Source organism: Alexandromys fortis, unplaced genomic scaffold (genome assembly GCF_014885135.2).
Source record: "Alexandromys fortis isolate MF-2015 unplaced genomic scaffold, M_Fortis_MF-2015_v1.1 scaffold_3, whole genome shotgun sequence".
Taxonomy (NCBI): Eukaryota; Metazoa; Chordata; class Mammalia; order Rodentia; family Cricetidae; genus Alexandromys; species Alexandromys fortis.
The window spans coordinates 18813802-18835059 of NW_026067909.1; the positions used below are offsets into that span (position 1 = coordinate 18813802).

General features: G+C 53.3%; 1 protein-coding gene across 5 annotated transcripts; it reads left to right on the forward strand.

Annotated features, from left to right (window-relative positions):
- The first annotated feature begins 415 nt into the window (after positions 1-415).
- Rab3il1 (RAB3A interacting protein like 1) lies at positions 416-20843 on the forward strand. Of its 5 annotated transcripts, none has more exons than XM_050137251.1 (11): positions 3367-3513; positions 11096-11351; positions 11755-11850; positions 11932-12009; positions 12594-12812; positions 13604-13735; positions 14259-14387; positions 14489-14601; positions 16732-16831; positions 19145-19211; positions 19832-20843. In XM_050137251.1, exons 1-11 carry the CDS (start codon positions 3503-3505, stop codon positions 19912-19914), a joined length of 1284 nt encoding a protein of 427 aa, XP_049993208.1. In that variant the 5' UTR covers positions 3367-3502; the 3' UTR covers positions 19915-20843. The 5 variants fall into 5 exon arrangements, with proteins under 5 accessions (XP_049993205.1, XP_049993204.1, XP_049993208.1 ...); XM_050137250.1 differs by lacking the exon at positions 13604-13735 and adding an exon at positions 3917-4113 and having other exon boundaries at positions 3391-3513; XM_050137247.1 differs by lacking the exons at positions 3367-3513; positions 13604-13735 and adding an exon at positions 418-672.
- The last annotated feature ends 415 nt before the right edge of the window (positions 20844-21258 follow it).

Below are 21258 nucleotides of genomic sequence, written 5' to 3' on the forward strand. Positions count from 1 at the left end.
CGAGGCTGACAATTCAGACAATTCATTTTAGGGAAACTGAGGCACAGAGCAGCTGAAGCTACATTGAATTGCCCGTCAGCGCTGGTAGTTAAGGGGCATAAGGGGCTACTGAGTGCCTGTGTTCAAAGGCAAATAGCAGCCAGTGCTAATAGAACCAGGTTGCCCAGTATTTCCGTCAGGGAGGACAGGGATAGGCAATCTCTAGGGATGTGAAGCCCGGGGCATCAACGCTGGGGAGTAGCTTCCTTCCTGCTCCCAGGTAGATCTTGTCCAGCTCACAGCCCACAACCCTGGAAGGAGGCCCATGTCTTCCGCTGCCCGCTGAGTTTCAGGAGTTAATAATTAAGGGTTTAGGAAGATAGAAGCCTGTCTGGGAGGCCCCGCCCGGCCACTGGGCTGCTGCTCCTGAGAGATAGCAAAGGTTAGTGGGAGGCTCTGCCCGGCTCCGCTCGCTCGGAGGCAGGCTCTGCTGCTTGCCCTCCTGGGGGTATCCAAAGGGACCTCAGCCTGGCCCGCAGGCATGGAAGCCTCTGACAAGCCCAGGCAGTGCCCTGCCAGAGGATCATGCCCAGTGTTCTTGGCCATGAGCTCAGGCACTGTCCGCTATGCCCCATCGGGTTTGGGCCCTGTACCTGAGAGGAACTTTAGAGAGGAGCCCTGGGATGCAAACAGGTGAGCTCTGGTCTTGGGACACTGAGGGGAGGTGGGGGGGGGGGATGGGGGTCAGAAGTGGCTTTGAACAATGGGCTGTTTTGAATCTGGAAGAATTTCAGGAGCTTTCTATAGGGTGGGCACTCAGAGAAGAGCCCTGATTGTCTGGTTTAACTTGAGGGTTAGACTAAAGGCAGAAAGGGAAGCTGAGAGAGTCCGAGATACTCATCGTAGGTCACAGTGAGAAACAGACATAACTGCAGAATCTGGGGCTGATTCATCCAGGCTGTCTCCCAAGGCTCATGTGCCTCCAGCCTTAGCCTAGGGTCTGCGGCTAAGGGTAAGGAGCTGGGGATGGGCGCGTGGACAGGAGGAGGTAGCGTGGAAGACGAGACTTTCAGTGGTTGGTGACTATGGACACATCTTTAAGTTTCCCCTCCCCACTGGCTGGGCCAGACACCTAAGAGGAGTTCAGTAACCCTCCTGGGGGTGGCCAGACCCGGCCGCAGCTTCCAGCAAGACCAGTGGCTCTGGGTTGTCTCTTGGAGAAACTGCTGTAAAGAGCTTCCGCCTCACCACCCCCCCGGCTGTGGAACATCAGGCAGGTTCCTCAGCTTCTCTGAGTCCATTCCTTTCCAGTGGCACAGTGCTGCCCGGAGGAAACTGTACGGCTTGGGAGTTCACAGAGTCTAGATGTATAAATGAGAAGATATTTTTGGTTGGTAATTGCTTGCCAGTGCTCTTAGGGTGGTGACCACTTGCTTGTCCTTTGAGGCCTCCCTCAAGGGCTCTCAGGATGAGGCCTCTGCCCCTGGCACCACAGACCTTTGCTGACATCTTCTCCCCGTTATCTGCCACTAATCCCGGGGCTATAGTTTATCTCTGCCTTGGCTTTTAAAGTCTTGGAAGGCAAGGCCCCTGCCCTGAACTCTTTGTGTCTTTTCCTGCTGCCCCTGGATAATAACCAGCACAAGGGGCAGGCAAACAGCATTTGCTCAAGGCTCAGCTGGTGAAGGGTTCGAGTCAACAAAAACATGTTGACATGGCTTTGGGCCAGCCCCTAAGCTGGGCTGGGCTGGGTAGAAGAACACAGGCAGCTCCAAGAAGGGGTTGGTCCTTATCCCGGAGAAGGCACGGCCTGATAAACACTCCAGAGAGTGAAGAACACAAGAGACCCAAGCTGAGAGAGTCTGTCAGGTGGAAAGGATGCACTGGAGGACTGTCCAGGTTCCTCCCGCCATAAGATGCCAGCCGTGGGAAAAGACTTGGATTCCAGCCTGGCTTCCACTCGCCGAGTCCTTGTTCCTATAAGCTGGAAAAGGAGTACTCTATGCTTTTTTTTTTAAAAAAAAAAATATTTGTTTATGTGTATATATGTGCATGTGTGGGTTTGTGCACATTCATGCAGGAGTCCCCAGAGGACAGAAGAGGGCTCAAGATCCCCTAGAGCTGGAGTCAGAGGAGGCTGTCAGCTGTCTAATGTGGGTGCTGGGAACCAAACTTGGTTCCTCTGCAAGAACAATGCAAGCTCTTGCTGGCTGAGCCATCTCTCCAGCTTGACTTTTTTCTTTTGAAAGGAGACACTATTAGTTGGTGAAGATGTGTCCTTGGTAAGTTGAGGCTCTGGCAGTAGAAGCCCTTGAAAGCAGGTCTGGAATCCATAAGTCAAGCATGGTGGCACACACTGTGGTCACAGCCACCGAGGAAGTTGAGAGAGGATCATTTCAGCCCAGAAGCTGGAGATCAGTCTAGGTAATACATGACTCAGAACCCCTGAGAAGAGGGGATTAAAGGAGAGGATAGGTGGGAAGGAAGGAGGGAGGGAAGGAGGTGGGGTTCCAGCCTGGAGGGACTCCTGCTTTTGCAGGGTCCTTAGACAGCTCAGAAGGGGCAGCAGAATGATGGAGGAATGACTGAGATGTGTTCTCAGAAGCCCAGAGGGATCTGCAGACCCTGCCTGTGGGAGCTGGTCCTAGCAGCACTACAGGAGGGATCAGCTATGGGCTCTACTCACTGGATCCTGATCTGAGGCTGAACTTCATTCCGGTCAGTGGTCTGGGCCAGGATAAAAGCAGGGCAGAGCAACTACGGGACAGGTGACCAGTGGCCAGGGATCCAAGCTTTTCACAGGTTTTTTTTTTAATACCTAGGATTGTGAGGTTGGTGGAGTAGTCTCCAGAGCTTAGGATGGCTGGAAAGGCTGGGATGAGCAGTGTTCAGAGGTCCATGGGGAGGGCCCTGAAAAGCAAAATTGGTAAATTGGGCCAAAGTAGTGCTCTCTTGGGTTAACTTCTTAAAGAATGGGACTGGTCTGGGGTCTACTCCACCCCTTTCCAGAAGTCAGTGTCACACAGAGACTGATGCAGAGCTCCGCACTCCAGAAAGTGGTAACAGGGCTAGAAGTCTGAGTGAGTGTGTAGGTGGTGTCTGGCCGCTTTGAGTGACAATCTGCACGAGAATCAGAGCTGAGACCCCCCGGGGGGGGGCATTGTAGGTTCTCGAGCAAGAGTGGTCCAAAAGCACGAGGCAGAGTGTGACTGGGAAAGGCCGAGGCCAGCTCTGGCTGAGAAATGACGGGACCAATCCCGCCCTCGCTCCGCGGGATCACCGTCCCCAAGCCGCTGGAGGGACAGGGCTGGGCCGGCAGAGGGGCGGGGCTGGGCACGTGGCCTGGGGCCGCCTCTCGGGCACGTGACCCGCCCAGGGCAGGGGAAGGGCTGGGGTGGGGCGGAGCCGCGAACCTTGGCGGCCAGCGGGACAGACCTGCCGTGGAGCGATTGACAGGCTGCAGGGCAGAGTTGGCTGTGCGCGTGGACGCGGCTGCGGCAACGCGGAGAGCGGGAACGCCGGGATGTGGAGCGGGTAAGTGCCTGCATGCCCGTGGATCAGCGCTCGGTCTGGGCCGCGCTGGCCGCCTGGAGTAGGAAAACAGGAGGGGTCACCGCTGTTGTTTGCACCCCACTTGAGAGATGATCTGCACTCCTTGCCCTGCCTGCAGCGGAGGGTAGCATTGAGGACACGCTGCTGCCTGAGAGCCTAAAGGACCTTGGCGGGACCGATCTGAGTTGCCCCAGGGTGGGAAGGTGACAGCGCCAACTCCTCCCAGCTCCAATGGAGCTCATGAGAGAAGTGGGGGATGGGGGATGAGGGACGAGTGGTAGTATGTATACCCCAAAGTAAATCTGGGACACGCATTTAAAGGAGGAAACACCCATGAACTCTGGGGAAACAGTGCAATTGAGAAAGCTGGCTGTGTCTCTTCAAGGTCCCTGGCCAGTTGACTGGAACCTTCCGATTCGAGATGGAGATGGGTCTGTGCTGACCGGCAGTCTGGAGTAGAGCAGCACAGACCCTGAGACTTGAGTGAGCCCTTCCCACATCCCTCACCCACTCCCATCTGTTAGGACCATTATTCCTGTTCTTGGCCAATCGATTAGGAGATCCTGCCCCGTGTTCACAAAGGTTGGTGCCCTTTCTTGAATTTGGGCAAATACCTTCTCCCTGGCCTGGCCTGGGGTGTTCCTGCTAAGGACTGTCCCAGGATGGGAGGAAGGAGGAAAGTCCCTGGAGGGTGGAACAGGTGAGATCTAGCTCATCTCATGGGCCCCAGCTGAGCCTGACCCGAAATCCCAGGGGAAAAATGGGGCTTCCACCCCAGCCAGGGTACCAAACCTGAGTTCATGTGGTGTGTGGACAGGCTTGGATCTTTTAGAGGAAGCAGAAAGCAGCAGCCTGTGTTTGCTGGAATTTCACTCGTGGGAAAGAGGTTAGCTAGGCTTGCAAAGTGTTTGGGTGGGTTCCTGGTGCCTGTAGAGATTGAGGCAGTCCTGCTTGGGGATACAGGCCTTTGATCCTGTCTGGAGCTGTGTGTTTGAGGAGCAGCCTCGTCTGAAGGGAGTTGTGAGCCTTTATGCTGGGTGGACCCAGACAGTTGCTGTGTGACCCTCAGGATACAGGTCCCCTTTTCTGGGCTGGGACCAGCTCGAGCTCTGTGTATGTGTGTGTGTGTGTCTGTACACATGGGGGTCAGAGGAGATTCCAGGTGTCTGTCTCTCTCCCTTGTAAGTTCCCTTGAGACGGGGCCCCTCACTGAACCTGGAACTTGTTTTTCAGCTAAGTTGGTGGCTAATATACCCTAGTGATTCTCACTGTACCATGTCCCCTCACAGTGCTGAGTTAGCAGGTACCTATGGCCAAGTGGGATCTGAACCCGGGACCTCATGCTTATGCAGCAAGCACTCTTACCCACAGAGCCCTCTCTCCAGCCCTTGGACATAGGGACCAGTGTCTGACCTTCTAGCATGCACTTAAAGCATTCCACTCCCTGCAGCGGTTTAGAGGGACCATGCTCAGGGTCATACGTCACGAGGTCACTCTATGTGACCCTCTCTAGAAGTCCATGTTATCTCCAAGAGGTATATCCTAGGAGCTGTGGACCCTAGCTCAGGAAGAGTTGGGATCTGGGCAGTCTAAGGTTCCTGGGGCTTAACTTCCTGCTATAAGATGAACTGAGCTATCACTCTTGGGTGTTTGTTCATTGTAGGGTCCTAGGCAGGGATGAACAGAAGTGACTGGATCCTGTAGGAGCCAGGAGTAGAGATCCTTCTTAGGATTCAGAGCATAAACCTTGAACTTTGGGGAAATGGCAACTCTAGTCAGAATTTTGGAGTAGGGGAAGTGGGTACAGGGTCTCACGTAGCATAGGTTGGCCTCAGACTCCCTGTATAGTCAAGGATGACCACCTTCCTCCATTTCCCACGGACTGAGATCCTGGCATGAGCAACAATACCTGGTTTATGTGGTGTTGGCTTGGAGTCTAGAGCCTTGTGTGTGCTGGGCAAGTGCACTACCAACTGAGCGGTAACTCCAGCCTCAATCCTCGGTTTGGTTTTCTTTGTTTCTGGACACAGGTTCTTGCCATATAGACTAGGCTGACCCAGAACTCTTTTTAAAGAAATTTTTATTAGTGTGCAGGGTTTGTGTGTCAGATGGGGGAGAGAGCACCCGTGTGACCGCACACATGTTGAGGTCACAGGACACTTTATGAAGTTGGAACTCTCCTTCTACTTTTACATGGGTTCTAGGAATTGAACTGAGGCCCCCAAGCTTACACAGCAAGCCCCTTCCTCACTTAGCCATCTCACTGAGCCTGGCCTACAATTCTTGATCCTCTCGCCTTAGCCTCCTTGGTGCTGCACTGCTGTGCCTAGCTGTCTAGCCTCACCTTAAGGGGCTGAGCCCAGACTGGGCTTCTCCTCTGTTTCCTATAGTTTCATAGGCGTGTGGTCTTGGCCACACATCTAGATGATGGAGTGAGGATGATACATACATTAAAATTTCTGTACCTAACACAGTCCTGGGCACTCTGAATTTGGTCATCAGAGTCCAGAGTGTGGGTTCTGGACTTTTTTTTTTTTTTTTGGTTCTGGACTTTTCTGTCACACTGACACACTGAGCAGCCATATAACATTGATGTGGCCCTCTGGTCTCAGATTCCCCATTCACTGGGGACCAAACTCTACTGAACTGCTAAGAAAAATAGTTGAGATCACCCAGCTTCCTAGGTGTCAAGGGCCATGCCTTTGCCCCAGGCAGTGACTAGGGAGTTCCAGAGTTGCAATCCTGAGCAAGTCATTTCACTGTTCTGAGCCTTTCCTGCTCAGAGGACTCCTTCCCTGAGACCTAGGTCACAGGGGACTGAGAGCCCCAGGGTCAGGCAGAGAGGCCTTCCCTTTGGGAAGGACTTGTGTAGCCCCTGTGATCTCTCCACCCACCCTGGCCTTTTAACAGACGGAAGCGTCATGCCTGCTGTTCCTTGCCCAGCACATTTGTGTCCGGGATCAGACCAGACCCTCAGTAGAGCCCTGCCGGTCACCACACTGGAAATATACTCAGTAAACTTTGGGGAATGAGGCAGGGAAGGTACAAAGTGAAGAGGGTAGGAGAAAGGGATGCCATGGCAGCTCCTGGAAGCTTCCTTGCAGCTATGGATCAGGATATGGAAGCTGGCAGAGTAGGCGGTAGATACATGCTATATGTCAGTGGTCTTAGGGGTATCTGTGTGTGCGCACGCAAGTGTGTGCACGTGTGCACATGCATGTGCATTTGTGTGTATGTGTGTGTGTGAAATCTTGAATTAAGCGTACAGAAAGCCCCCCCCCCCGCGCAAAGCTTATACAAGCAGAACATGTGGCCCTCACTTTTCTAGGCCTGGCCTGGCTCTTGGTGGAGAGACAGAGGCTTGAGTCCCCCTCTTGGGCTGGTCTGGCTTACCCTGGGGGCAGTAGCAGGAAGAATCTGGCCTAACCACCTATGTAGTCTCTTGATCTCTTCCTCCTACCTACTAGGGTCTGCTGCTGTTCTTAAAACCCTCCCCTATCTGCCCCCCTCCCCTCCATTGGTGGCCTAACATCCCTCCCACCCTTTGCCCTATTCCCCTTCAGTCCACCCTGTCCCTTGTGCCTCTTTGCCTTGGCTCACTGGATTCTGACCCAACTCCAGATCCCTACCATCAGAGAAACAAGATGTGCCCCCCCCCTTTCTACCCCTAAGCCCAGTCTCAGATGCTTGCTGTTCCTGCTGGTATCTCCCAACAGCTGCCACTGTCCTGCCTTTTCCCTTTAACCACCCACAGCACCCTGTAGTTCCCAAAAGCCCGAGCCACCCCCTTTCGCTTCCCTGAAGACCCCCTCCCACTTCCTCATTCCCATTCCACCATTCTCATTTCGCAGTCCCTTGCTTTTAAATTAGCTTAGTTAATCAATTACTGCGCCGCATGCTCTGCCTGCCCTCCTACCCAAGTCCTGCTCCACCCCTGCCCATGCCCACAGACCCCCTATAATGCTTTGACTGTGGTGTGTCCTCTCCCAGCCCATTCCTGCCTGGCAGGCAAGGCAGCCCTAGGCATCACGCTTCACCACTCCACCCTTACTTGGGCTCTGTCTCCAACTTCCTCAAACCCCATCTGCATCCTGCCTCACTTCTGCGAAACCTCCATTCATCCCCGCTTGTGAGGGGCAGGTCACATGCTGTTTGTGCTGTGCCTGCAGTCTGGGTCCAGTTCCCATCCTACCACCACCTCCTTGCTGTGTATTCCAAGCCAGTCCCCAACCTTGTCTCATGCTTGGTTACCTTGTCGTTAAAATCCGACTGCGGAGCCCTTCTCACTGCAACACTGTCATGACACCATAGTGGCTGACCTGGTGGGCTGACCTGAACCTGAACCAGGAACCAGGAACCCTAACAAGTAACCAGTATACATAGAACACTAACCAGGAACCAGGAACCCTAACAAGTAACCAGTATACATAGAACACTAACCAGGAACCAGGAACCCTAACAAGTAACCAGTATACATAGAACACTAACCAGGAACCAGGAACCCTACCATGTACTTGTTGGTTTGGGCCTGAAGACTTAGACTGTGCTGGACTTGTAAGCTGCTAATAGAGAGCCACAAAACCTTTCCTGGCACCGTGATGCTGCCTGAATGTCATGTCTGTCATTCTGAGTCTCCTGAATGAGTCTGAATCCTGCCCCAGTACCATGGCAATGCCTCCCTGAGAGTCAGTTCCTGTAGCTTCCGGGGGCATAGGATGTGTGCTGCCAGTCCTGGCCTCCTCCGGGTCCAGAGCTGCGCTCAGGGCCCCCTCTGCTGTTTATTTAGTGAACCATTGTGGCCTGGAAGAGAGAAGGGATTCTTAACTGTAGAAAGAGCTGCCGAGGGCCATGCCCACTTGCTGAAGAGCCCAGAGAAGGCTGGTTTGTTCAGGCTGGGTGTAGAAGTGTTTCAAGCGATCCTGTTTAGCTCTGGACAGGATCTCCTGACCCAAAGAGGGTTTTGGAGTGTCTGCATGACTAACAAGCTACAGAGTTCAGGAGTTCTCCTTCAGTTATGCTTAGAGGATAGGGACAAAAATCCCTGCTGCCTGCTGGAGTGAGAGTTGTAGCCACTGCATTCTGTTTCCTGGGGAAGTGACCCAGGAGAGCATTTCCTGTATGTGGGGGCCCCAGGCTCCTAAGTCAGCTTCAGGATGGGGGATGCGGGACACCCATCTGCCTCTGACCTTGGCTGGTTTTTGTTTTTTGTCCCCCCACCCCACCCCAGGAAGGGTTTTTCTGTGTAACAGTCCTGACTGTCCTGGAACTCATTTTGTAGATCAGGCTGACCTCAAACTCACAAAGATCTGCCTGCCTCTGTCTCCCAAATGTGCGTCACCATGCCCGGCTCTAACTGTGACTCTTAATATCTGTCGTCCCTAGAAGAGCCATTCCCATCCCATAGTATGCCTCACAGAAGAACATATTCCCAAACTAGGCGGTGGTGGCGCATGCCTTTAATCCCAGCACTCGGGAGGTAGAGGCAGGCAGATTTCTGTAAGTTCGAAGCCAGCTCTGGTCTATAAGAGCTAGTACCAGGACAGGCTCCAAAGCCACAGAGAAACCCTGTTTCGAAAAACCACAAAAAAAAAAAAAAAAAAAAAAAAAAGAATGTATCCCCAAGTCCACCACCTGGACTGAGGTAGTACAGAGATGGTGGATTCCCAACCTACTGGAGATCTAAGGGTTGACATACTGGTTGACGTGTGTGGGCAGTCAGAGAGTCTGGCTACAGGGACCTGTGGAACCCTTTCCTTCCTTCTCTGAACTTTGTGGATCATCAGAACTGGCTTTACAGATGCGAAGTAAAAAGGGAGGAGGGTCTGCAGACTGGAATGTCCACCCCCCCCCCAACACACATGCTGGAGAGTTGGCTTAGTTGGTAACGTGCTATAGCAAGCAAGAGGACCTGAGTTTGAGCCAGACATGGTGGCACACTCTTGTAATCATAGGGAACCAGAGTCAGGAGAATCCCTGAGCCCCCTGTCCAGCCTAAGCAATTAGCAAACCTCAGATCCCAGCTCTTGCAATAACCCTGGAGGGGCAACATCCAAGGTTGACCTCTTACCTCCATATCCATGTACACACATGCATATACCATTACAGACACACAGACACTGACACACAGACAAAACTCTCAATCTCTGGCCAGAGTTCTCATCCAGTACAGCTACCACAGCACTGTTTGGGGGCTCAGGCCTCAAGGACCCTGTGTCATCTGGACCTGCCCCCCAACAATGGTATTGGGAAAGTCTGTCTGTCACACACACTGGCGGCATGGTGAATCTCTGTCCTTATCTTACATCCACTGACGCCCAGTCCCTGTCAATTAGGGCCCAATTCCAGGAGCCTCAGGCCACATGTTGGGCCCATTCCAGAGCAGAGAGAAGGCTGGCCTGGGCAGTGGACTCACTGCTGTGGTTGCTAAGATCTCACTTTCTTTGTGTTCCTCAGAGGGAAACTGAGGCTCAGAGGTTCTTTGAACTTCTCAGGGTCTCGAGGACAGGAGAGGGGGACAGTCTCCAGTTTCATTGGCCTTGTGCTCTTCCAGTGCAGGCTTGGCTGAGCCCCTCCCCCTCACTTCTCACTGTTATCAGTCAGTCAGTCCAGCTCCCCTTCCCCCAAACCCGCCAAGCCGCTGTTCTGAGGCTGCTGGCTCAGGAGCCCCTGATTTTGCTGAGCAAGCGAATCTAGAGGTGCTGTCTTGGCACAACGGCCACTGGCCAGACCTTCCTCTCTTCCCTCTTTAGGGTCTGCTTTCTAAGGGGTACTGTAGCTTGGAGGTGGGGGCTGGTTAAGGGCAGCACCCCAGTGCCTCTCGGGCTTCAGCTTCAGCAAGTGGGGGGCGGGTCGTGAGGCTTCCTGAAGAGGGGATGTTTGTCTGAAATCACACAGAAGGCCAAGGAAAGCTGCATTTTGTTCCTCACAAAATCCAGGGGTGGCAGGAAGTGGGTCTGGTGTGCCTGGGCTATTTGTAGAATCTTGCTGCCTGCTGAGGTCTGGTGCTTCCTCTCTGGTCCGCCTTTGTGAACATCTATCATATTGATAATGCCATTAACGATGCCATGTTATTGATACAGTTCGATTTGCTTTAACTATGTTGAGGAAGGATCCCACTTAACTGCCTCGTCTGTATCCAGGTTTTTTGTCTAGCTCCTTCAATTCTTGGGAATGACAATCATTGGGACAGTCCCCACCTACAGTGTAAGAGTAGAGACTCATTCTAAGCATTGATACATTTATATTCATGTGTCTGCTCAACAAATGTGAATTGTGTTTGGACTTAGTGCTGGCCACCTCTATATACCAAGCACTGCCCTGCACCCTAGGTTGGGGATGGTGGATGACAAAGGTGAATGAGTTCTGCCTTAGCCCCTAAGAGAGTTCATGCTTGGTCACTCTGCCCTTGTGACATTCCGGTTACAGCTTGTAGTGACTCTATTTTACAGATGGACAGACTGAGGCTCAAGTGACAGGTATGTGGCCTAGGCTTGGTCCCTGGGCTCAGCTCGGCAGGTCTTGAGTCTCCAGCCTGTGTGTGCTGATGCCCTTGTTTGCCTTGCAGCCCACCCCAACCAGACGAGGGCCTCCCGACGGGCCTCTCAGCTGTCTCAGTCCCCTGGAAAAACCTTGGCCTCAGCAAAGATCACAGGGAGTCCCCAGGAAGCCTGGTGGAAGCCTCTGCATCCCGGAAGGAGGCCCAGGGTGAAGAACACTCAGCAGCTGTTCCGCTGGATGTGTCACGCCTGCGCAGCTCCTCCATGGAGATCCGAGAGAAGGGCTCAGAGTTCCTGAAGGAGGAGCTGTACAAAGCCCAGAAGGTGGGTGCTCCAGGGTAGGGTTGGGGACTGAGGAAGAGAAGCCAGACTGAGTGAACCCAGATAGCTGTGGAAGGGAAGAGGGGTCATTACATGCCAGGCCTATGCTGGAGTCCTGGGGACTCAAAGGAAGATGCTGGTTTAAACCCAGGCTCCAAGCATCCTAAGCATGCGCTCTACCACCGACGTCTCAGAAGTCTTCAATGTTTTCATATATCTTAACTCATCCGGAAATCTGCTTCTAGCTCTGCTAGGCTGCTGGGCTGGGGTCTTAACCTCGTGCAAGGGCTAAAGTAGCACCGATTGTCAGACACCGGTGAAGTGAGCTGGTGGTCCCAAGCTTCATACCAGGCTGGGGAGATGGTGCCTGCTTAGGGCAGGCTGACAGTCTCCTGCCTGCACCCAGGAGCTGAAGCTGAAAGATGAGGAGTGTGAACGGCTTTGCAAGGTGCGTGCACAGCTGGAGCAAGAGCTGGAGGAACTGACAGCCAGCCTGTTCGAGGTACGTTGGGCAGCCTGGGGATGGGTGGCCCAGTGGTCCGGTGTCTTGTGACCACTCATGCAGAGGTGCCCCCTCTTCTAGGAAGCTCACAAGATGGTTCGGGAAGCCAACATGAAGCAGGCTGCATCAGAAAAGCAGTTGAAGGAGGCTTGGGGCAAGGTGAGACCCATCCCTGTGTATCTAGCCAGTCCTTGATGGGGTGTACTGGCCTCAACCAGCAAGGGCATGCAACAGGTTCCTCACAGATCTACTCAGCATCGGGAACAAGAGAACCAGGTCTGGGACAGGCAGAGTGGGTCTGAATTTAAGTAGCCCAGGGCCTCCAGACTCCATTGGTGCTCCTATTCCACCATGGAGATTTGTTTTGGTCTGCTGTAGTCCAGGAGGACCCAATGATTATTTTAGGTTTACCTTCAGAAATATGGGCCATGGCTGTAGAACACAGGCATCCTTTCTCAGAGCGCTTGCCAATCAGTAAATGTGAAGCTTGAGCTGTCCTTGGCTTCTGGAGATCTCTGAATACACAATAGAAAAGTTCCCAGAGAAGGCCTCCAGCAGAGCCTCCTGATGTGACCAGAGGCAGGCCATGTCTCCTCTCAGCCTTGGTTTCCCTCTCTGTAGAATGGATGATTTAGAGGTTGTTCTAAGGCTAGTTACTGCTGGGGCTGCTTGGCTGCCAGGCCGTGGTAGCCATGGTGATATGAATCCTGCATTGGGGTTGATGGCCATCTTGTCTGGGCCAGATTGATATGTTGCAGGCAGAGGTGACAGCCTTGAAGACACTGGTCATCACATCCACGCCAGCCTCTCCCAACCGTGAGCTCCACCCACAGCTGCTGAGCCCCACCAAGGCTGGACCCCGAAAGGGCCATTCACGCCATAAGAGTACCAGCAGTTCCCTCTGCCCAGTTGTGTGCCCCACTGCAGGGCATATTCCTACCCCAGACAAAGAAGGCAAGGAGGTGAGGCACAAGCTATAGAGGGCTCACAACAGGGAGGGGTGATCCTGCTTAACCAGCCAAGTGAGCATTCTGAAGAGCCAGCTTGACCCCTCCTGTGGGACCTACCACCTGTCTCTTCCCTCTCTGGGCTTCTGGGTCCCTTGAACTGTGAAGGATGGACAGGCTCCTCTGATTCCAAGCAGTAATCTCTGACCTTGAGCAGTCCTAGAACCTAAAGGTCCTCTCTCAGGAAACCTCTTCAGAGATAGACTTCCTATGTTAAGAGTGACAGACATGTGCCACTGGACATCTAGAAGGGACTACCTGGTGTTTTGTGGTTACAGTCTTGATGTCTAAGTCCACCCTGTACTTACGTGCTCGAGGGTCCTCAGCACTGTGCTGAGGCAAGTATGACCTTAGAAAAGCATTTCTCTCCTGCCTCAGCAGGGAAAAGGGGAGGGAGGCTTGGTCCAGGCATGACCCCAGGTCCTTGGGTAGTTGTTAGCACTTCCAATACTTCACAGGCCACATTCCCGCCATCCCCCTCAGGGGGAGGAACTGTGGTGACATGAGAAGACCAGTTCAGGCTGTATCTGGTGAGCACTGGATAGATGTGGAGTGAGATCCAGCTTCCTGGGGCTCTTGCTGAAGCCTATCCTAGCTCAGAACTCTCTCCTGAGCTTATAAGGAAGTGCAAGCAAAGCCCTCTCAGTCCCCTTCAGAGCACTGACTTCTCATTGGACACTGACATCTCCTCCTTCCTCCTGTCTCTATGTCTGTCTGTCCATCTGTCCACCCATCCCCGGGCCCAGCCTGGGCTGCCCCCTCTACTCTCCCTGTTGCTGTGCGTGATACCCAGCAAGGCCATCCACCTCACCTACGAGCCAGCCTGGCGGCTCCCCACGGCCCCCAACTCCGCTTCCTCTCTCTCCTTTTCCCGACAGGTAATGGCTCCTTTAGGGGCCACCTCTCCTCTCCCCTGTGGGATTCACTGATTGTGCATGCAGCCCAGGGCAGGCCATCTTTGCCTCCTCTAGTGGGCAGCAGGGAAACCTGTGGAATGTCCTCTCCTGTGTGCATGTACCTATATGTGCATTCCAGATGTCCAGAGACCCATGGGTTCCTGTGGGCACCCACAGGTTCTTACGGGCTTGCTCTTGGTATTTTCTTCCAAACGGAGTCAGTAGCAGCACTCCGGCCAAGGCCCCAGATCCAAGTCTGTCATTTTACAGTGCCAAGAAACTTAATGTACACCCAGACACAAACTGTGTTGTTCTAAATTCTTTGGTGCAAAGGGCAGACAGGACCTCTTCTTCCCCTGGACTCTGCTCCCCTGCATGGCTGCTGAGGACAGGCCTGATGGTCCCCTGAGCCCTCCTGAGTCTCCCTCCTCGCCTCTCCACTTGCCTTCTCTGAGGTGCTCACTCTCATCCCTGACTGCCCCTACTTGGCTCCCCTCCCCTGCAGGTAGATACGACCCTATTTTCAGAGTTCCAGGCTTGGAGGGCATCACCTACCCTGGATAAGGACTGCCCCTTCCTGGAAAGGGTATACCGGGAGGATGTGGGCCCCTGCCTCGACTTCACAGTGCAGGAGGTGAGGTGGGCTGAAGGGTCCAAAGGTGTGGCCAGGTGGGGACCCCGTCCATTAATTCCCAGTCACCCAGCATCTCACGGCTCTGCCCTGCTCTGCTGCAGCTCTCAGCTATGGTGCGGGCGGCTGTGGAGGACAACACACTCACCATCGAGCCTGTGGCTTCACAGACTCTGCCCGCTGCAAAGGTGCCCACCGTTGAATGGAACACCACGAAGTAAGCTTAGTGCCCTGGGCCCCTTCTGCTTTGGTGGGAAAGTCCAAAATGGAGCCTCGGGCAGCACCCTAGGGGACTAGGACAGGATCCTGAGTCTAGGATAGGATATAGAGCCTCAGGGTGGGTGGGGACAGTAACATTCAGGGTGACTGTCTCCTGTGGTTTATGACCTAGCCTAGGGACTCTTTTTTTTAAATATTTATTTATTTACTTGTTATGTATACAATATTCTGTCCGTGTATGTCTACAGGCCAGAAGAGGGCACCAGACCTAATTACAGATGGTTGTGAGCCACCAGGTGGTTGCTGGGAATTGAACTCAGGACCTTTGGAAGAGCAGGCAATGCTCTTAACCACTGCGCCATCTCTCCAGCCCCCTAGCCTAGGGACTCTTAAGAGATGAATAAGTCCTTGACTAGCATGTACAAAGTCATGGAATCCACTCCCAGCACTTTTTAAAACTAAGCATAGTGATTCCAGCACTTGGGAGGTAGAGGCAGGAAGACCAAAAGTTGAAGGTCATTCTTGGCTATATATAGCAAGTTCAGGACAAGCCTGGGCTACACAAAACCTTGCTTTAAAAAAAAAAAAGTGAAGGCAGTAAACAAGAGAGGAACAGTCATCACTGTCCCCATTTAGGACCAGGAAGTATCTCCGACAAAGATTCCTGCTGCCAACTGGGGTGTCTCTTCTGGCTGGCGTCGTCCGCGCGAGCTCTCCCTCCTCTTCTATCCCGCAGAGATACTGGACTCTGATGTGGCGTATAAGTGGCTGCTAGCGGCTGGCTCTGTCTCTGGCCAATAAATTACTCACGGCCCTGGCAGGCAGTTTACCTGCTCAGCCAGCACTGAGCAGGGTGGCAAAGGAAGTCAAGGAAGACTGAGGGTCAGGCATGTTCCCCGCCCTTGGCATTCCAGAGCTGGCCTGGGGGGACTGGTCCCACAAAGGAAGCCTGGCCACACAGAGGGCACATCTGAGCCAGTTTTACAGGCAGAGGGAACAGAATGAATACAGGCCAGGGAAGACAGAGTGTAAACACCTCAGCGTCAGGACCTAGCTATGGATCGGGGAGCTGGGGTTGAGTCTCTAGGGGTTGTTTGAGGCCAGAGTTTAAAGGGCTCCTGCCCTTTAGGGTACCAGTTCACTAGGTGGGCGTTTTAGGGGTCATCAGCATGTGTTACCGTAAAAGAAAAATTTCTGGTGACCTTTCACTGAAGGTTCAGCCTCCCAGTAAGGAAAAGGCAACAAACACAATCAACTGTCCTTTACTTGGGATTCTGTATTTCCTGGACAATAGGGAAGCTACGGGGAAAGATGAGTTAGACGTGACCTTTGGAGAGGCTCCTGGCTGTAACATAGAGAAGAAAGGTAAAGAAGAGCGTGGTTGGAAGAAGCTGAGGGGATTCAAGCAGAAGGAATGGTGTAGGCCGGGGACATGGCAACCAGGTGCAGATGTGGGGGAAGGAGCCCAGATGTGGGGGAAGGAGCCCAGTAGGTGATGCTCTAGACTTCATCATGAAGGCAGAGACCAGTGGAGGAGTGAGATTTGCGAGTGGGAGGCTGGACAATGGGCACTCAGGACCACAGAAACCTAGTATGTGGGTAGCTGAAGGTGCTAAGTCAGTTTCCCAGACCTGGCTGAGGAGAGAGGTGGCATGGGAGGGGTTTCTTAGTGAGGCCTGGTGGGCAGGGGACGACACAGGGTTAGTTGTGGATATAGGAGGCAGTCAGAGCAGAATTCAGTTAGGGAAAGAATTGATTATGCATAAGGTCCCCAGGAATGAGGGGGGAATTCTGGAGGCTGCAGAGAGGGAGGCTCTGTTATACTTGATATGAGATTGACCAAGCTCCTCTGCCTGTGTGGGGAAAGGAACATGGGTGGGTGGTAGGGGTGTGGGGGAGTAGGCATGGATCCAGCTGTGTTCAAGGTCTTTCCTGAGGACTCTTGCCCCATCCCACAGATTTGTTTGGCCCTGGGCTCCTTTGGAAGCTGGGAGGAGGGGGAAAGGGAGGCCAGGCCCTACTTCCCATCTGCTTCCTGTGCTAATTCTATGTGCATCCTCTAGCTAGTACTTGTCCCCTGCCTCTGTGGGCCTCATTCGGCCCCTTACACTTCCTCTGCTCTCCTCAGCACGTGTGCCCTGAGCGGACTGGCCCGTACCTGCCACCACCGAATCCGCCTCGGGGACTCCGAGAGTCATTATTACATCTCACCGTCATCCCGGGCCAGGGTGAGTCATCCTTCACAAGTGTCACTCGGCTTGTTTGGGACCACAGGGGCTAGAACTCTGGACCGCTGGCCTAGAAGCACAGCCTGAACTACTATCCTCAGAGGTGCAGAGACTGACCCCGACCATAGCCAGGGCAAATGTCTTGATTTCCTATTGCTGTGTGACAAATGACCCTAAATATAGGGGCTTGAGATAACAACCTCTCACAACCCAGTTGCTCTGCAACTAAACATAACCTTGAACTTTGATCCTCCTGCCTCCACTTCCCAAGTGCTGCAATTATAGACATACTCTATACCATGCCTGGTTTTTATCATGTTAGAGATTGAACCCAGGGCTTTGGGCATGGTAGGTAAGCCCTCTACCAGTTGGCTATATCTTCATCCAAAAGGTAATATACTCTTTTTTGTTGTTTTGTTTTGAGACAGGGTCTTTCTATGCAGTTTTGGCTGTTGTAGGACTTGCTATATAGACCAGGCTGACCTTGACCTGCCTCTCCTGAGTGCTAGGATTAAAGGTGTGAGCCACCACGTCTGGCTGTTCTCATTCTCTCACCTTTCTCCTGGGCCAGGAGACTGGATACTGATGCACCAGGCAACCCCAGCCCAGGTTGCAGCCTGCAGTCAGAGCTCAGCTCACGTAGGTTCCTTTCTAAGCATCTGCCGTTGTCGGTAGGATTCAGTTCTATGTGTCCCTGAAAGTCCTTGTAAGCCAGGGACACCCTCAGCTTCTACCACATGGCCTTTAAAAACAGAGTGAGGAGTACTCTGGGGCCACACAGTCTAGACATGGAGTCTTTGGACTGAACTGTAGGCAGCTCCTACTTTGTATCTGCAGGGTGCCCAGAGCCTGTTCTGTGACCTCAAGTCCCCTTTATCTCTTCCTAGCCCAACCCACAGGTCAACAGAACCTTGTGTCTTGCAATACTATATGCATCACTTTCTTTTATTGTGATCTTGGTGTCCGGTGCTGCCTGGCAGAGCTGTGTAGTGGAAGAGACCCGAGCTGAGGAGGGTCTAATGGTTTGCTATGTGATTCTTGTTCAGACAGACTGAGGGATGAGGTGTTGACCAAGAGCACAGCCCTAGGGAGAAATTCTACCACTCTGCCACTCCGTGCTCAGGAGCCTCTTGTGGTTATCTCCTGCCAGCTACTCACCTGGCATCGGAGTTGCGCCATCTTCTCTCCACCAGCCTTGTTTCCCCTTCCCAGCACCAGGCTCAGCCACACCTGGCTGCTCCTATGCTTTCTCACACCATCCTGCCTTTGGCAGCCTCCCCCAACTCCAGTTCCCTGCACCCTCTCTGGCCTCTTGGCAATTTCTATGGGTTTGGAGGCCTAGCAAGAGTGCCAACCTTACCTACAGTCTCTTTCACTTGCCAGCCTCTGGGTGCCTTATATGTAGAGCTCCCCAGTTCCAGAATCCTGGGGAAGGACTCTTGTGGGCCCAGCTACCTGTTCCTTGGCTGGTTTTCTAGATGCAGAGACTGCACGGGCATTTCTGGAACTTTACAATGGGGTGAGGGAAGCAGGACGAGGCGGGGAAAGGAGGCCAACCAAGACAGGGCTTGGCTTTGGCTTGATTCAGAGGGAGTCCTGAGCTCGGACCTCCCTCCATCCTAGCCAAAGAGCTGGCCTTGTGTTCCTGCCACAAAACGGGGCACCATGGGTTCAACGTCACCTAAACCCTCAAAAGCAGTGAAATGGGGCCAGGCCTGGGGATGGCTTCTGGGCTAACAACAGAGCCCCTCTTCTCTACGAGAGTCTTTGGGGCTGCGCCTGTGCCAATGAAGGGTCACCAGAGCTTGGCAATGAACAAGCCTCTAGCCATACTGGGCTCTCAGCTTAGGGACAAGGCAGCCTGGAAAAGCAACTCCAATTGGCTTTCATGGAATTACACGCAGTACCCAGTTTATGTCTGGTGGGCCCAGACTTCCTTGGTCAACAGGAGCAGGTCTACAGGGGACTAAGCTTGGATGCTGACACAGGCTGCCTGATTTCCTCTGTCAGTTTGACCACTTCCTAACTCCGCACTCTACCAGTCTTCATCACTGGCAAAATGTGCATGGTGAGTGCGTCTCGCGTGCTGCATTGCTTACAGACAGTTACAGCAGTTATTCTCAGGAGCTGTGGGAGTCTTGTGACTGTTAATTAAACCTTGGAAGCCGAACTCTAACAGAGTCAGAGAGTGCCCCCTGGCTCTTTCAGGTACCTGGGACTTACTGTTCCAGGATAGGGTCTCCACTGGCTTTTGGAGAGGACCCTAGGGTATGGGGAATCTGGTGGGTCACACCCTCTCCATTCTGCCCACAGATCACTGCAGTATGCAACTTCTTCACCTACATTCGCTACATCCAGCAAGGCTTGGTTCGGCAGGATGGTGAGTGCCCCCTAGTGTTCTTTTCTGGAATAGTTCCCACGGGAGGGCGACAGGGCAGAATGGGGCTGATTAAGTGCCTTCCAGGACTAGCTGTCTGGAAGCAGCAGAGGCAGGACCCTACAGTTCCTTCAGCAGAAGGCCAGCAAAAGGAAGTGTTGTATATTAATAAAGTGTCCCCGATCCTCCTTGGTGATGGGTTCTGCTTCACTGGGGCAGCAAATCTGACACCTTCCACATATCTGGGTCATGCTGCCTAGAGATCCTTAGGGCCAGCAGAAACAGCATTCCTGTTACTGGCTTTGACATTCAAGGTTCTTTATGATGAGGCTCTCCTGTGACTCTTTCTTCTTTATGGCCACCAAAACATGGGTTCCCTGCCTCCTGGGTTCTTCCTTCTCCAGACACAGGGATGCCCTGGGCCCTGCTCATATCTCTGGGTCAAGGTGGGGACATATTTGCAAATACAGAAGTGTAGTTCTAAGCCCACGATGAAGACAACTGTGTGGCAGAGGGTGTATGTCTGACCAAACAGAAAGGGTGCTCCACCACTGCCCTGCCCTAAGTCAGAGGAAGCCAGGGCAGTTGCCTGAAGTGACCATGAACTCTCTCTCTGTCTGCAGCTGAGCCGATGTTCTGGGAGATCATGAGGCTTCGGAAGGGGATGTCACTAGCCAAGCTTGGCTTCTTCCCCCAGGAGGCCTAGGGCACAGCCCCAGGCCTGAATTAGGCTCTGAGCTAGCGCAAATGGTTGCCTTGGTGCAGAAATCCCGGAGCCCGCTTGAGCCAGAAGCTGAAAGGACAGATAAACAGCCAGGCTGTTGAGACAGAACTAAGCCAGTCCTACCCGTTCCTCCTGGGACAGACGGAAGGACAGCCTGCCCTGGACTTCATGAGATGAACCTCTTGCCCACTGGGCTCTGTTGCCACCAAGAGAATTTCAAGAAAGCACCAAAGACCAAGGAGCTGGGAGCCATGTCGGGGAGAGGCTCAGCCCTAGGGAGGGTACCCTTGAGCAGCCAGTACCCCCTCTACAATGTCCTGCTGCTTCCCAATGCTGTTCCTGTCTTCAGAAAGGGATTGTTCTAGGGTGACTGGATTTCCAGAGTGTGCTCCGTTACAGCCTCTAAGCCCTGGGTCACCAGCACCCCCTTGTGGCCATCTCTCACCCTGTTCCCAGGTGACCTCATTAGATGGCCCCAGTGGTGGGGCAAGTGTCTCCAATCTAAACACAGTGGAGGGATAACTGCCCCCAGAGTGCTCTGAAAATGAGTCCAACCCGCCCCCCAGCCCCTCCATTCCTCTGCATAGAGGCCTCTCTTTCTCCTCCCTCCCTACGTCAACCCCATCTCCAGGAGGTCCTGGTCCTAAAATTGCCAAAGGCCTGTGCCCTTTCTTCCCAAAATGTGCCACCAGGGGAGCCTCAGGATGTAGTTGTGGGCAGGGGCCCCGAATGTGGGACTGGATGGATTGGGCAAGCTACATAGGATCCGGACCCTGTTTTACCCATCATAGCCCCCTGGGAACTGGGCTTGGGGTATCCAACCTGGACGTGTCCCTCACCACGCCCCATTTCCTTCAAGTGGAATGTAACACGATCTCTATTTAATAAAGGAAGGCTTTGTTGGTAGGGGCTAGGCAGCAGTGGCCTTCACTCCTGTGCCCTGGGGCTCTGGCCAGGGCTTGGGCATCTGAAGGAATGAAATCAAATCCTTTCCTGACTGCCCTCGTGCTTGGGATTAAACCCAAATCCTGAAGCCACCCCCACTGCTACCACCACTTACTTGCTGTTGGAGTTGTCCTTAGTATTCCAGTTCTGATCTGTGAATCTCCTAGCCCTCAGAGATGACCCTCAGTCAGTCTATTAGCAGCCGGCAGTCGAAGCATCTAGGCTTCCCGGGGCTTGGCAGGACAGTGCAAGAATGATTGGTGCTACCTGCCATAGGGCAGATGGGGACTTCAGAAGTGCTGGATTGGCACTCTTAGATGGGCCATTAGCAAGGCATGACAGACACAAGTGGAAAGGGATCAGGGTAACCAGAATCCCCAG